The sequence below is a fragment of the Azolla caroliniana genome, unplaced genomic scaffold (assembly GCF_043228905.1).
Source record: "Azolla caroliniana isolate FFs.n. ecotype wild unplaced genomic scaffold, voAzoCaro1.0.p SCAF_1, whole genome shotgun sequence".
Lineage (NCBI taxonomy): Eukaryota > Viridiplantae > Streptophyta > Polypodiopsida > Salviniales > Salviniaceae > Azolla > Azolla caroliniana.
Genome location: NW_028230436.1, coordinates 25360344 through 25376882, shown reverse-complemented (window position 1 = coordinate 25376882; position 16539 = coordinate 25360344). Strand labels below are relative to the sequence as shown.

Below are 16539 nucleotides of genomic sequence, written 5' to 3'. Positions count from 1 at the left end.
TACTCGAGGGTATCAAGGAATAAAAGCTATTGAGTGAAGAGGTGTAAAACAATCTAGCTATGTTTTGCTAAAAAATTGCCAATTCTCTATCATCAATACAATTGCTTTAGTCTAGTTCAAGAGATGGGGAAGGAGGCCCCCTCACGTAATTACTAGGTTGTGTGATCAAGTGTGAAGGAGTGTTAGGGCTCTATGAGAGTTAATACTCATGTTAGTAATGAGGTAAGGTTGATTATGGTCAATTGGCCTTCTTGTCGTCCATAGAACCCAACATTTAGGATTGATGTTTGCAATGTAATATTCTAATTTTGTCCTTTTAGCATTTTTCCATTTATTCCCTAGTGGTTCCATTAATCTTTCCACGATAACTACATATTTTTTAACATCACTTCAAAGCTCTAAAATCTTCTAGATCCCATATTTTGATGTCAACTACCCAACCAAATGGGAGAATTTTGCTATTGTGATTCTTTTGTAGTTTATACCCAACATTCCAAGCAAGATGTAATAATCTATGATTTGGCATCTTCTTAACTTTTGCAATGTATCTATATACTCTATATAGCACCAATATTTCTATAGGGCGAACACCAACTTCCAAGAGCATAACTTGATAGGTGGTGGTGAATTTAACTCCCAATTGTCTCCTTAAAAACATCTTTTAATCTTCTCAATCTCATTTCATGCATTAAGAGAGAGAGTTCGTCCCCACACTTTTACGCCATAAAGCAAAACTTGTGTTACCATGGCATTATATAACATTAGTTTCACTTCCCATCCATGAGTATCACTCTGGTTGTATTTATTTTCCAACATATAATAACCTTTCCAACCAACTTGAAGTTTAGACTCAAAGCATACACTCTATTTATTTGTCATAGATACATTGATACCAAGATACTTAAAGCTTTGTACAAATTGTACATGTTCTCCCTTATATGTAGCATAGGATATTAGTGAGGCTGGATGGTTCACACTATCATAATTTATAGTTAGTCCACTACTTTTGCAAAATGCTTCAATGCTCCAAGTAACTATGTCAACATCATATGAAAAGATAACTACGTCATTAGCATATAAAGGCAATAAGGTAACTTCTTCATAAGTTTTGGTGCATCTAATCCTTCTTCTTTTGCAACCCTATTCACCACTTTGTCCAATTTATCAATGTGTAAACAAAAGAGTGTAGGTGATAATGGACATGCTTGCTTAACCTCAAATCATATATAATTGAGAAGAAGGTGGTGTAATTGCTCAAATTCCATTAAATCCTAAGAGGTGTTGACCAAGGGTATATTAGGAAATAATAAAAGCCTAGGTGCATTTTGGGAAATTAAAGAAAGTCTCATGGGTATTTCCGGATTTTTATCGTATTTTGTACAATCACGTGTAAGTACCGTTTGTTGTTAGCTATTAATATGTTCTCCAATTTGCATCTACATATGGTGTGTTTCATTGTGATAATGTATTTGTTGTCAACTATTTAATCACGAATATCAATGGTATATATTGTTAAGCAAAGAAACCTCGATGTTTAGATGTAACCCTTCTTGGACCTCTCGATTGCTATTGCCCATCCCTCAACCATCTTCACGACGAGCTCATTGTGTCCTGGGTCCTAGGTTCAATTCGGAGAGAATTGGAGGTTCAACTAAGCTTTCACCTATATGTACATAAAGTAGAAACAATGTCTATAACAGGGAGGACTGGAGGTCCTCGTAGTCGTCCACTATGCAATCTCTCTCTCTCTCAGTTCTACCTTCTATCTTTCTAAACCGTAATTATTAAATAAGATAAACGGCTTAACCGGTTTGAGCCGGTTTTGCAAGGCTCAAGCCTAAACCGAGCCGCTAAGCTGTTAAAAACTGGTTTAGCTAAACTGTTTAGGCTTCAGCCGAGTCGTAGGTCTAAGAAGGCTTACATCGACCGATCAATCATAGTAGTCTACAATGAGGGAGTCCTAGAGGTGGGACTTAGAGTTGAAGGACACATCAGTGGTTAGGCCGAGGGGGGTGAGAGTTACAAAGAGGAGAAGAAGAGTAGGAAGAAGTGGTAGTGATGTTTTTTGGGTTTCTTCACACCTCTAAAGGTTTTATGTCCTAGACCAGTTCACAAACTGATTCACAAACCAGTTTAGGCCAAGCCGGTTTAGCCTAAACCAGTTTAGAGATCAATTTGGTTTGGTTCGGTTTAGGCTCGAGAACCCCAAAACGGTTTAGGCTTAATTGGTTTGGCTTGGGTAAGGCCAAACCGATTAAGCCTAATTTGAATAATTGTCAATTCCTAGTGCTCAACATTATTAATATGATCACATATAGTAGTGCAAAGATTGATAAACAATTTGCCGTATTAAAATTGCTCGTGAGTACCTTCAACACAAGTGAAGTGGTACTTGGGTTGAAAGTTTTGTTTACCTTTACTCTTCCTCATATGCATACTTATCTACATAGCGACTTACTTAATATGTTCATTATACAATTTGGAGTTCATATACCATTTCATTTCACTTCATTTACTACTTAAAAATTGAAATTCTCCCAATGTGCTTCTCCAAGATGCTCTTGAGTTGGATCTTGAAGCTTGAAGAGGAAGTTCTTGGGATAATCAACATGGATGAGGGTAAATTCTTGCATATGAATTAGGCTTATACATAAAGAAAATCTTCTACTTTGATAAAGTTGATAAGCTGTTGTTAAGCACCGAGGAGGATTAGTGAAAAATCAACACAATAAAAATGTTAGTGGTTCACAAGGATGACCATGAGTGGAGTGAAGAGAATGTGAATATGAAGTAACAAAGTTGAGAGACAAGCTCAACATCGGCCGGATCGGCTGAAGAAGCCGAGGACCGGATCGGTTGGGATCGATCGGTTAGGCCGAGTGCCTAAACCGGGAGGTCGTTAGGAAAGATATTCTGTGAGGAATATATTTGGGAGTTAGTGTAGGGGCTCTTGATGAGCATTGAAGTATTGTCAGTACTTCAGTCAGTCCTTCTAGGACTTGTATAAAAGTGCTCACTGAGCACGTCTTATGTACAGATTGAGTATTATTATTGAATATAGTTTTTTGAGTTCACTCTCTCTGTCTCTCCTGCGTATACCGTGTAAGCTCAAGCTCTCCATTAAACCTGAGTTTCCTTACTTCTGTTCGGTCTTCATACTTGCTTCATTACGTTACTTTCTACATGGTATCAGAGCGCGAGGGTTGAGAACCTCTCTGCAGCCGACACAGCTTGACGAAGAAGAACAAGAAGAACGATGGATAGAGGCATGGCGAGCTCGCTTCCAACAGAGAAGCTCGACAGAACCAACTACGCGTCTTGGTCCTACAAGATGCACCAATACCTGCTCGGGCACGACTACTGGAGTTATGTCGAAGGAGCTAATGACGCGGCACCCGAATCGACACACAGAGACTTCCCGTCGTGGGAGCAATCAGCGAGCATGGTACTATTCTGCTTCGCGTCGTGTGTGGGCGAACATCTATTGAGCTATGTTCGGGATGCAAAGACGCCGAAGGGTGCGTGAGAAAATCTGAAGAAGATTTTCGCCGCGAGCACCACAGCCAGGAAGCTTCAGCTCCGACAGGAGTTGAGCAACCTACGACAACGCGACTTGTCGGTGGCGGACTATACCTCGAAGATCAAGGATATCTGCGACTCCCTCGCCTCCATAGAGGTGAACATCGAGGAGAGCGAGATGGTCCAGATCTGTCTCAGAGGTTTGGCGTCGAAGTTCGGAGCGTTCCGAACGGCTGTGTGTACCCGGGAGAATACGCCGTCCTTTTTCGACTTACAGTCGATGCTCCTGGTAGAGGAGAACCACGCGGGTGTGTCTACAAGCACGCACACCGACAGCAGAATGTTGTACACGGAGGGAGATAGGCCCCGTGGACGTGGAGGACGAGGCGAGTCGGCACGCAATGAAGGCGGCCGACGAGATCAAGAAAGAAGGCACCGAAGTGATGCCGACAGCAACTCCGGACCCTCCGGAAACAGGGGGAGTCGAAACGATGAGAACCGGCAAGGGAAGGCCATCGCGGAGTGCTGGTACTGTGGCAAGAAAGGCCACAAGGAAAGTGAGTGCTGGAAGAAGCGCGCCGATTCGGAGAGAATTGGTTCCGAGAACGGCTCTAGACATACCGACAAGGGAAATTGGCAGCGATCGCACTACGCCGAAGACTCCGGGAGAGCCGGAGAAGGAACTGCCTTCGTGACGAGACACGAAGCAAACTCAATGAAGCAGACCACCCCGAGATCGGACGAGGTGTGGTACGTAGATTCCGGCGCGTCAAACCACATGACGAGCCATAAGGAGTGGTTCTCGTACATGGAAAAACCGATACAAGCTGGAGTAGTCGCAACAGGAGACGACACTCCGCATCCGATCGCGAATGTCAGAGAAGTTCCCCTTAGCCATGTCGAGCAGAAAGGGAAACTCATGAACGTGTTGCACGTTCCGACAATCACGAAAAACTTGGTCTCGGTCGGACAGATCGTCGACCAAGGGATGGAGGTTCGGTTTACACACCTCGGGTGCTTCATTGAGGAAGAAGGCCGTGTGATTGCGCAAGGGCGCAGAGACGGGAGGATGTTCATCCTCGATTCCACTAACGGCGGCACCGCAATGTTCGCAAAGGGACAAAAAGCCGAGTCGGACATTGACTTATGGCACAAGCGGATAGGCCACATCAACTACCAACGGCTTCAAGATCTGCAATCGAAACAGGTAGTGTTCGGATTGCCCAAGTTTAATGGCTGAAAGGCACAAATTTGTGAAGCCTGCCAGCTCGGGAAGCAACACCGACTTCCTTTCCCCAACGAGCGAAACCGGGGCCGGAACAAGCTCGACCTTATACACTCGGATGTGTGGGGGCCGACACAAAATGTTAGTCTTGGCGGGAGCCGATATTTCGTCTCCTTCATCGACGACCACACGCGACACACGTGGATCTACCTCATTGAGAGGAAGAGCGAAGTCTTCGACTGTTTCCGGGACCTCAAAGGGTTCATGGAAACCGAAACGGGACGAAAGATCAAGTGCCTGCGGTCGGATGGCGGGAAAGAGTACTTTTCCGGTCAATTCAACGGTTATCTACAACAAATGGGAATTCGCCGCGAATTCAGTTGTAGATACACACCAGAGCAGAACGGCGTGGCCGAGAGAAAGAATCGGTCAGTTGTGGAAGTGGCATGGGCAATGCTGGAGGAGAAGAGCTTGCCCAAGTTCTATTGGGCCGAGGCGGTAAGGACCGCGGTATACATTCAGAACCGGATCAGAGACAAAGTGTCGGCGCACGAGCTATATTTCAGAACGAAGCCGAACTTGCGACACTTGAGGGTGTTCAGTAGCATTGCGTATGTGCATGTACCGAAGGAGAAAAGGAGGAAGCTGGACGCAAAGGCCGAGAAATGCATCTTGCTCGGTTACTCGGACGAGCAGAAGGGTTATAAGTGCTATAACCCTCACACCAAACAAGCGCGTGTCAGCCGCGATGTTGTGTTTGATGAGTCCGCGTCCTGGTACCTCCCCCCGACTACGAACCTCGACTCCAATCCGAGCTCTGATGATGAGGTCAGCGAGGCCGAGATGCCTCCGGATGAGCCCGAAATCGAGACTCGTGAAGAGAGTCTGATTTCACTCCGGTTAAGTGGACCGATTGGACAACTGAGTCGGTACGACCAATCCGATAAAGAGCCGACGAGTAGTGGAGACTCGGCCGTGCATTCCCCGCGCAGGAAGCCGAGGAGACGGCTTACGCGCAAAGAGAAAGGGAAGAAGAAGGTGTCGGATTCCGGCACGGAAAGCAACGAGTCAGACCGACGCGAGTCCGACTCCGAGGGAACCGATGACAGGTCTTTAAAGATGAAGACCGTGTCGACTGAGAAGGCCTCGACATCGGCTAATGTGAGATTACGCCGATCTACCCGCCAAAAGAACCCAGTTGTGCGGTTCGGATACAACGAGTACATGGCGCATCATTATGCGTACATGACCTGTGTAGCGGAAGTGCGTGAGCCAGAGAGCTACGCAGAAGCGGCTAAAGACGCGAATTGGCGTGCCGCGATGGAGGAAGAGATGCACGCGAGAAGGCCTCGACATCGGCTAATGTGAGATTACGCCGATCTACCCGCCAAAAGAACCCAGTTGTGCGGTTCGGATACAACGAGTACATGGCGCATCATTATGCGTACATGACCCGTGTAGCGGAAGTGCGTGCGCCAGAGAGCTACGCAGAAGCGGCTAAAGACGCGAATTGGCGTGACGCGATGGAGGAAGAGATGCACGCATTGGCAGAGAACGAGACCTGGGACCTGGTTGACGCACCGAAGGGTGTGAAGCCGATCGGGTGTAGGTGGGTGTACAAGGTCAAGTACAACACTGATGGCTCGGTCAACCGGTACAAGGCTCGGCTAGTGGCAAAGGGCTACGCACAGAAACACGACATCGACTACGATGAGACGTTTGCGCCGGTCGCGAAAATGACGATCGTCCGTGTTTTGATGGCAGTAGCTGCGTCGAAGGGGTGGCACCTACATCAAATGGATGTAAAGAATGCGTTCCTGCAAGGTAACCTTGAGGAACAAGTGTACATGGTACAACCCCCCGGATTTCACTCCGGAACAAACTCCTCGGTAGTATGCCGACTGAAGAAGTCCCTTTACAGATTGAAGCAAGCCCCGCGTGCTTGGAATGCGAAGATCACGCAACAACTGCGTCGGATGGGCTTCGTCACGTCAAAATCGAACTCTTCCCAGTTCATCCGGAAAGGTCGACTCGGACCGGTTAGTATTCTACTATATGTTGATGACTTGGTCATCACCGGCGCTGACCTAGGTGAAATCGACCGCGTGAAGCTCCAGCTTGTGGCATCGTTCGACATGAAGGATCTGGGGGACCTTCATTACTTCCTCGGGATCGAAGTGATCCGTACCCCCGAAGGCATATTGATCAGCCAACGTCATTACGTGCTGAGTATGCTCTTCAAACTCGGGATGGCCGACTATAAGTCCATCTCGACTCCTCTGGACAGAACCGTCAAGCTTCGTTCCGATACGGGAAAGGTATGCGACCCGACGAGGTTCCGACAAATTGTCGGAAGCCTTATATACTTGACCATCACCCGACCCGACCTCAGTTATCCGGTCGGGGTGATCAGTCAGTTCATGGCGCGACCTACCGAGGAGCACCTTCAGTGTGCGCAATGCATACTTCGGTATGTCAACGACACTAAGGACCGAGGACTGCTATATCGAACCGGTGCAGCCACGCGGTTAGTCAGCTACACCGATGCTGATTGGGCTGGTAACGCCGCCGATCGCCGATCCACGTCCGGATACGCGTTCTCCCTCGGGAGTGCCGCGATCGCGTGGAGCAGTAAGAAGCGGCCGACAGTTGCACAGTCGAGCACCGAAGCAGAGTACCGAGGAGTGGCTGTCGCAACATGCAAAGCCCTATGGTTGAAGCGGCTTATTAAGGACTTGCAAGAGGAGGTGTCAGATCCGACGACGATCAACTGCGACAACCTCAGCAACATCCAGCTCGCGAAGAACCCCGTCTTCCACGCACGGACCAAGCACATTGAGGTGCATTACCATTTCGTCCGTGAGCGTGTCCTTTCCGGTGAAGTCAAACTTCAGAACGTTTCGACGGATCGGCAGGCTGCCGACATCTTCACCAAGCCACTTGGTCTGGACAAGTTGCGGCAATTCTCAGGTGCGCTCGGGTTGCGTCACCTTGACGTGCCGAACTTGAGGGGGAGAACAGTCCCGAACGACCAAGCAAGGTAGCAGGAAAGGAGCGGACACCGCGACACCGAGTCAGTTGACAAGTTCGACATCGGATCGGCTGAAGAAGTTGAGGGCAGACCCGCGGAAAAGTTCGGAAGCAGACATAAGGGGAGCAACCGAAGGAGAGAGCCGAAGCCAACCACGCATGAGGAGGATGACGCCATCGAGGGCGAGAAGACCGAAGACGAGTTGGAGACAGCCAACTCGGACGAGAACGAAGACCGATTGGAGGTAGCCGAGTCGGTTCGGATGTTTGATTCAGACACGCTGAATCAACCGAGGCCCAAGCGGAAGAAAGGCAGCAGGAGAAGCGTCAACACCGCAACAACAGAAGAGCTGATAAGGGCCGCATGAGCAGACAAGCCGACCGGAAGGGTCGAAGCGCGCGGAGTCGAACAGGTCGAGGAGCGCGAGCGAGGCGTGAAGCCAGGAGGAACCGGTGCTGTGAAGATCCCGAAGAGCCTCAAGTTGAGCTTGAGGGGGAGTGTTGAGAGACAAGCTCAACATCGGCCGGATCGGCTGAAGAAGCCGAGGACCGGATCGGTTGGGACCGATCGGTTAGGCCGAGTGCGTAAACCGGGAGGTTGTTAGGAAAGATATTCCGTGAGGAATATATTTGGGAGTTAGTGTAGGGGCTCTTGATGAGCATTGAAGTACTGTCAGTACTTCAGTCAGTCCTTCTAGGACTTGTATAAAAGTGCTCACTGAGCACGTCTTATGTACAGATTGAGTATTATTGTTGAATATAGTTTTTTGAGTTCACTCTCTCTGTCTCTCCTGCGTATACTGTGTAAGCTCAAGCTCTCCATTAAACCTGAGTTTCCTTCCTTCTGTTCGGTCTTCATACTTGCTTCCGCACGTTACTTTCTACAACAAGGATGACCATGAGTGGAGTGAAGAGAATGTGAATGTTAAGTAACAAAGGAAGTGACACGTAGGTAGAAGACCCAATCACCAAATGTACAACTAGAAATTGGTGGAAAGTGCTTCGATACTTGCAACCTAGAGAGGTTATTTAGATGTTCACCCAAATGTCATTGTATTATTCAATGTAGATATAATGAGGGTTTAATGGTTGGAAAAGTGGAAGTATGTATTGACTAGGATGGAGAATTTGTTGGAACAAACAAAAATAAACTAGAAGATATTGTACGTACCTTGATATAATTATTATTAAAAGTATGGTGATTTCTTATGGTGATCTCATCATTTTTATGAGTTGATTAAAGTGTTTGTTAAGTCGAATTGTGTTTAATGTGATACTTGAAGTATGTTGATTTGTTATTTTGATTAGTAAATTATAGTGTTAGTTAGCTCATGACGGCCTTAGGTAGGAAATCCACATAGTAAGTAAGTTGAAGGAACCATAGGTTGAAGAAAGCATTGGATCTACCAAAGAACTGTAGATTGTAAGAATTGCCGAGTAACAATCAACGTTATTTTGCAAGGAGCTACTTGATCTAGCTAGTGAATTCAAGGACATCTTTGCATGATCTTAATATATATGAAGGGCTAGAATCAAAGCTCATCATACTAGTGATTGCCAAAGTGGAAACCATATGGTTAAGTGTAGTGCAAAAGAAAAACAAATAACTCCTTTAGTTAACTAGACTTATGTATATGTACATATATGTGTTATAAAATGGCAAAGGGCAAGAAGGGTAGAAAAAATTATGTATGTAAGTTTAAGTTTGATTTTTGGTGCTCTCTGCCTTTTTGTTTGGGCTTTGCGAGTTTAGCAAAAAGCCCAAAAAAGCAAAGGAAAAGCTAAGCTCCCCTGTTTCTCCTTCCTCCCCCCTGCGTCCTGCGTGCAGAAGAAGAAGAAGAAAAAAAAACAGAAAGAAACACCAATGGCCACAGCGCTCGTCTCGACTGCCAGTGGTCTCCTTTCCATGCTGCAGGAGCCCCACCCATCGCTCAAGCTCCATGCCCTCACCAACATCAACATCTTCGTCGATTACTTCTGGCCCGAAATCTCCACAGACATTTCCACCTTGTAAGTCTTCCCCCCCCCCCTGCATGTTTTCTCTTCCCCCACCCCAATAACATTCCTTCTCCTAGATCTTTCACTCTTAACTGTTGTCCCTCAGATTAGGTTTTTCTCGATTGTGTTATCCTAGTTTGGTTGTTGGATTGTGTATACAAGATCGTGCCTTTTTTCGATGCCATTTTCTAGCTGACATTATGATCTGGCAGCTTTCCTTCTCTTCCAAGTTTTCCATATTGAAAAACGTTAACTTTATGATATTTTGATCTATCTATCTATTTATATATCTTTATAGATATATATATATATCTCCATTTGGAAACTAAGATTTGCATAGCGTAATATGACATCATGTATTACAGTAGTTAAACAAACATTTAGCTTTAAGATGTACATAATATGACCTCCAATAAATAAGATTTGCATTTTGTGATGAATGTTAATCTAATGTGTTTAACGTCATGGAATTTGTTCAGCCTCAAACGTAGAAGCTGATCTCTGTGATTAGCGACAGAGAGACTTTCATATAATTAATTTCTCAGCTATATTTGAAAATAATAAGTTGGGACACTCCCCTTTCCAGGGAGAGCTTGTATGAGGATGAGACTTTTCATCAAAGACAATTAGCAGCATTGGTTGCATCAAAGGTAGAAGCAAAATTTCTCCCTAATGGAAACCACAAATTTACAGATATGCTTGTGTCAGAAAAAATTTCATTTATTTACCCTTGATTCAGGTCTTCTACTACCTTGGAGAGCCAAATGACTCTCTTCTATATGCGCTGCGGGCTGAGGGCTTGTTTGATGTTTCTGAGGATTCAGAATATGCCCACACTCTTCTTGGTAGATTTTGTATGCAATTGACAGTTCTGTTTTATTGTGCATTGGAATATCTATCTAACTTATTGCTTTTGTATATTCTATCCCAGCTAAGGCTATAGATGAATATGCTGCTTTGCGGACTAGAGCTGTAGAATCCAATGATTCCTCAATAACAGTGGATCCAAGACTTGAAGCAATTGTAGAACGCATGCTAGAGAAGTATGTTTGGATGTTAATCTCTTTTTTTTGGAAAATTGTCCAGTTGATCTGTTGCTTAGTATATTCATTTTGTTTGTAGATGCATAATTGATGGAAAGTTCCAGCAAGCGCTCGGTATTGCGCTGGAGTGTCGACGATTGGATAAGCTCGAAGAATCTATCTTGAGGAGTGATGATGTCATTGGAATGCTGACGTATTGTGTGAACATTTCTCAGACATTTGTAAACAGAAGAGAATACCGTCATGAGGTAGTATTGTGCATGCCAATACTCAAATTGAAATCGATCAATGCTTATTTATTCTCATATTTCTATCTACAGGTGCTTAAGCTTTTGGTTAAGATTTACCAAAGTCTAGAAACACCTGATTACCTAAGCATCAGCCAGTGTCTCATGTTTCTAGATGATCCTGGGACTGTAGCATCTATTCTCGAGATACTCTTGAAAGGAGATAAGGTTGTATTCAAGATGTGCATTCATTGCCTTTTTTCATACTATTGTGAATCTCTCTATTGACAGATTCCTTTCCACAGGATGCCGCTTTGTTAGGTTTTCAAGTGGTATTTGATCTATATGAAAACGAGAGGCAAGCATTTCTCTTGCGGGTCAAAGATTTACTTCCTGAACCCAAGGTTACAACTGATCCAGAGGCTACACAAGGAGCCATGGGTGCTGAACAAACTGCAGAAAATGGTAACACTGTACCAGAACAAGTTCCAACCTCAATGGATACTACAGAGGAGACTGCAAATGAGGCCTCTGGAGTGAGTACTGTCATGCATCATGGGAACTCGTCTAGTCATGATGAAGAGTCGGTTAAGTATGCAGAGCGGCTAGCAAAATTGAAGAAGGTTTTGTCAGGAGAAACACCTATTCATTTGACGTTGCAGTTTTTGTATGGCCATAACAGGTAATCTATGGACCAACCACCCCAAATGCTGTAATAGAGATTTCTTTATGTTATTTTAAATTCCTGTGTTTTCATTGCAGGTCTGATATTTTAATTTTGAAGACCATAAAACAATCCATAGAATTAAGAAACAGTGTTTGCCATAGTGCAACAATCTGTGCGAATGCCCTTATGCATGCTGGAACCACAGTAGATACATTTTTAAGGGATAATCTGGTAATTGTTACTCAGTGATCAGAAATGATTGGAATTTATCTTGTGAATTGTCTCGGTATTTCTGCTTATCTAAAGTATGGATCATCAAGAGCTTGAGGATGTTGTATCGTAAGATTGCTTATGGTATCAGTTCGTGTCAATGATAGGATTGGTTAAGCCGTGCTACAAATTGGGCAAAATTTAGTGCCACTGCTGGTCTAGGAGTTATACACAGAGGCCATCTGCAACAAGGAAGATCACTAATGGCTCCATATTTGCCTCAAAATGGAGCAACAAGTGGAGGCAGTCCTTACTCCGAAGGAGGTGCACTGTATGCACTTGGTCTGATACATGCAAATCATGGAGAAGGGATCAAACAGTTTCTGATCGATAGCCTAAGGAATACCAATAATGAAGTATGTGGGATTTTTAGTTAGAAATATCAATAACAAAGGATATGGGTTGTCTAATTACAACATAGGGACTATGTGATACTATTTAAACTTTCCTGTCTGTCCTAAATATGTGCAATTTTCAGGTAATTCAAAATGGAGCTTGTCTAGGTCTGGGTCTTGCTGCTCTTGGGACAGCAGATGAAAATATATATGAAGACGTTAGGAGTGTTCTTTATACCGATAATGCTGTTGCTGGTGAGGCAGCCGGAATAAGTATGGGGCTGCTCATGGTCGGAACTGCAAGTGAAAAAGCAGCTGAAATGCTTGCTTATGCACATGACACTCAACATGAAAAGATCATCAGGTAATTTGTCTGGTTTAATTTGAGGTGTGTATATTCTTTTAACTTTTAATCTATTGCCATGTTTTCTTTCAGAGGCCTATCGTTGGGTATAGCCCTCATAGTGTATGGTAGAGAAGAGGAAGCAGATAAACTCATTGAACAGATGACAAGGGATCAAGACCCTATAATACGGTATGGTGGAATGTATGCGTTGGCCCTTGCATACAGGGGCACTGCCAACAACAAAGCCATTCGACATCTCTTGCATTTTGCTGTTTCGGATGTCAGCAACGATGTCCGTAGAGCTGCAGTCTTAGCTCTTGGGTTTGTTCTTTATTCTGAACCAGAACAGGTGTGGAACCTTCATACAGATATTCTAAGTTCAGTCTTTTGTCTAGTCCTGTGCTCACCCTCAGTGCTTTCTTTGTGAATATTTTGGACAGACACCGCGAATTGTATCTCTTCTTTCTGAATCATACAATCCTCATGTTAGATATGGATCAGCATTAGCAGTTGGAATTTCATGTGCTGGAACGGCATCTGCTGAAGCGATCGCATTATTGGAACCGCTTACGTCAGATGTGGTTGATTTTGTTAGACAGGGGGCTCTGATTGCCATGGCTATGGTGCTGGTCCAGACTACAGAAACACGCGAACCACGTGTTGGAAGCTTCAGGTTGATAAATTTGAATAGACAAATTGTTTGTTTTTTCTTTCCTTTCCTTTTGCTATTGGCATCATTCATGAGTATCAATATGCAGGCGCCAATTAGAGAAGATTATTCTGGATAAGCATGAAGACACAATGAGTAAAATGGGTGCAATTTTGGCCACTGGAATTCTGGATGCTGGTGGACGCAATGTAACCATTGCCCTACAATCAAGGACTAAACATGATAGGATAACTGCAGTAATTGGCATGGCTGTTTTCAGCCAGTATTGGTATTGGTATCCCTTGATATATTTTGCAAGCCTTTCATTTGCGCCAACTGCTTTCATCGGGCTGAACCTTGACCTGAACATGCCTAAGTTTGATTTCCTTTCTGATGCTAAGCCCTCCATGTTTGGATATCCACCACCAACAGCCCCTCCTGTCACTGCTACAACTATCAAGTTTCCTGTGGCAGTTTTGTCCACCTCCGCACGTGCCAAGGCCAGATCTAGAAAAGAAGCTGAATTAAAACACGAGAAGGCAATTGCTGAGGACAGCTCTCAGACATCACCCCAAGCAAATGGAGCTGTAAAAAATCCCAAAACGGCAGCAAAAGATGAAGGGAAAGTTGTTGATGCTATGCAGGTATATATGTAATTGCTGTCTGCTATCTAACTATTTCAAACTATTGCCATAACAACCTTCTTGTTCAGTACTTACCCTGGAGGCGTTGTCTAGTGCAACACATGTTTTAATTTTGTTGAAAACTCTGTAATGCTACTGAGTTTATTTTCATTTTAACAAACGCCCTTATGATATCATTGTTTTCCCCCAAGTGCTCAACACAAAATTCAGGGGCATTAAGACACAAGCAAACCACACTGGTATTTCAGAGTTTTTCCTTTTTAATTTTGCAAGTCTCGACAGATTGTGTTTGTTAATCCAAAATTGTATGTACAATTGTCAAGCATAGATTAGCACATATCATGATGTGTTCTACTTTCCAGACATCATTAAACCATTTTTTTACCATGCCTATTTTGTGGTTTGAATGTATATTTGCATATCTGATTGTTATGTTAAAGATGTTATATGATTTGGTCGAATATGTGCAGGTTGATTCTTCTGCAGACAAGAAGCCAGATGCAGACCAAGCTTCAGGAGAGACATTACATAATCCCGCACGTGTCGTACCTCCACAAGAGAAGTACATTAGATTTCCTGAAGGCTCCAGATATGTGCCACTGAAGGCCACACCTTCGGGATTTGTCATGTTGAAGGATTTACAACCATCAGAGATAGAAATCCTGGTATCAACAGATACACCAGCTACTGCTGCTTCAGGCACCACATCGAATACACAGGCTGCCCAATCAAACATTATAGCAGATGAAGCAGAGCCTCAACCACCACAACCTTTTGAGTATGTATCTTAAAAGAAAGAAAGAAAGAGAAAAAAATGGGAGAGAGAGATAGAACCAAGTTAGCTTTTGCCTCGGATAAAATTTGATAAATGCAAGGCTTGATTCAGCACACAATCTAAATGCAGTTTGTAGCATTCTCTGCTATTGCTAGGCCTTTGGATACGTGCATTTAAGCAGATTACAAAAGGCTAAAGAACAATGAGCATACCCAATGTGGAGGAGTCTTTCGAATCAATTTCTCATGGGACATGAGAGCTCCCAAACTTTGTACTCCTAGCGGATATTAAAATATGTTATTTTTTGAGTGGTTGTCTGTTATTGAATTCAAATGTAAAACATTTTGATTGCTCAAGAAATGAGTCATGAAACATGTGCACATGCTTGTCGCACATGGATAAAAAATGTGAACTGGGTATGTAAATAAAGAGAGTTTAGCTCACATGTATTTTCGTTATTGGTTATGAGAAAACCAATGCATGCATTATGACGAAATATTTCCAGCCCGAAATTACATGAATGGCCTCCTTTGTCTTTCTTATTGTGTATGATTCATTGCAGGTACAATGGGTAAAACCCACCCATTTGAGGCCTTAAATAGGCAGTTAAGAGAGACCCTCCTCCTTACATGTGGAGGTATATTTTCTGTTGTCAGAACTCTCTTATTTCTTAACCAAAGCACCTTTTGAAGCATTTTTTGTGCATGGCTGTATCAAGCCATTCTTTCCTGTAAAGCCCTGGTGATTCCGAGAATGGGATGTCTTGCTGTAGTATTTTTCAAAGCGGACTATGTACATATACATCCCAAATTATTTCGCTTGTACCTTTCTAGTGAGGTCCTATGTAACAATGTGAAATGTCTTTTTAAGATTATTGTGAAAGGACAAAAGAGTAAATACTTCACATTCCTAGGCTCAAAAAGTCTTCCTCTCACATTAGAGGCTTCCCTTGATTTATTGCTTGGGTATAATTGCGTGGATGTTTGGTATGATGTTTCAAACATCTTGCCAATTTATTTGAAAACATGTGTCTAGATTAAATTAGTAATTCTTTGTTCATTGCATGTAAAGTAATAATTCTTGCTATACTGTCAACATGATAAGATATATATGATGTATGATGATTCACATGACAGTTCTCATTATTCTTTAGGGCATTTTGGAGGTTTTGATTTCAGGTTGCTAATTACTTTGTTTGTCTATTATGTCCTGCTCCCAAGCACTTTCTGCCTTATGATGCATGGGTGAAACTTAACAAAATAAATGTAGGTTTATTTTATCACTTGTGTATGGAATACCCAATCTCTCTCTCTCTCTCTCTCTCTCTCTCTCTCTCTCTCTCTAGTTTTGTCCTCATCATGGTATTTATTCTCATGTTTGAGATCAGTTTGCTCCTCCCCATTGTGTATGGAAACCTTTGCTTCATTGTGGCTAGGGCTCTTGTAAGTCATACCAGGTGCCATTTGCTATGCGTAGACAAAGACAACTTGAGTCTAAAAGTTACTCTAATTGTGGCTTCATTGGGGGAAGACAATCATATTATCCTTCCTTGAGTCTCCAAGGCTAGCATTATCCAGCCTCAAAATTCCACTCTTCATAAGTTCAATTGTGATACCATCCAATTATTGTATTTTCTTGATTTGAGAACAATATGCTGTACTCAAGTCTTGGCTAAGCATTCTTCACAAGTGATTTCAATGCAAGGATGCGAAACAAGACAATATGGTACCCATGACTTGAAGAACCAAGGATTATGTATACATTTAGAGAATTCAAGAACTTGTAGGGCCTCGATTGACTTGGGAACATAC

The 16539-nt window shown here is 43.5% G+C and overlaps 1 protein-coding gene across 1 annotated transcript; it reads left to right on the top strand.

Moving 5' to 3' along the window:
- The first annotated feature begins 9596 nt into the window (after window positions 1-9596).
- Window positions 9597-15171, top strand: LOC147869264 (26S proteasome non-ATPase regulatory subunit 1 homolog A-like). Its single transcript, XM_087327868.1, has 14 exons — window positions 9597-9784; window positions 10359-10422; window positions 10512-10617; window positions 10704-10815; window positions 10895-11063; window positions 11136-11270; window positions 11348-11724; window positions 11805-11940; window positions 12087-12335; window positions 12458-12678; window positions 12751-13009; window positions 13101-13333; window positions 13419-13953; window positions 14424-15171. The coding sequence occupies exons 1-14, from the start codon at window positions 9639-9641 to the stop codon at window positions 14742-14744; spliced, it is 3063 nt and encodes a 1020-aa protein (XP_087183994.1). The 5' UTR covers window positions 9597-9638; the 3' UTR covers window positions 14745-15171.
- The last annotated feature ends 1368 nt before the right edge of the window (window positions 15172-16539 follow it).

Excerpts from the sequence above, each read along its gene's own strand:
- LOC147869264 (XM_087327868.1), top strand. The coding sequence starts at position 9,639 with ATGGCCACAGCGCTCGTCTCGACTGCCAGTGGTCTCCTTTCCATGCTG. Across the intron at positions 12,679-12,750 it reads CAACATGAAAAGATCATCAG|AGGCCTATCGTTGGGTATAG; the intron begins GTAATTTGTCTG and ends GTTTTCTTTCAG. Across the intron at positions 13,334-13,418 it reads CCACGTGTTGGAAGCTTCAG|GCGCCAATTAGAGAAGATTA; the intron begins GTTGATAAATTT and ends ATCAATATGCAG.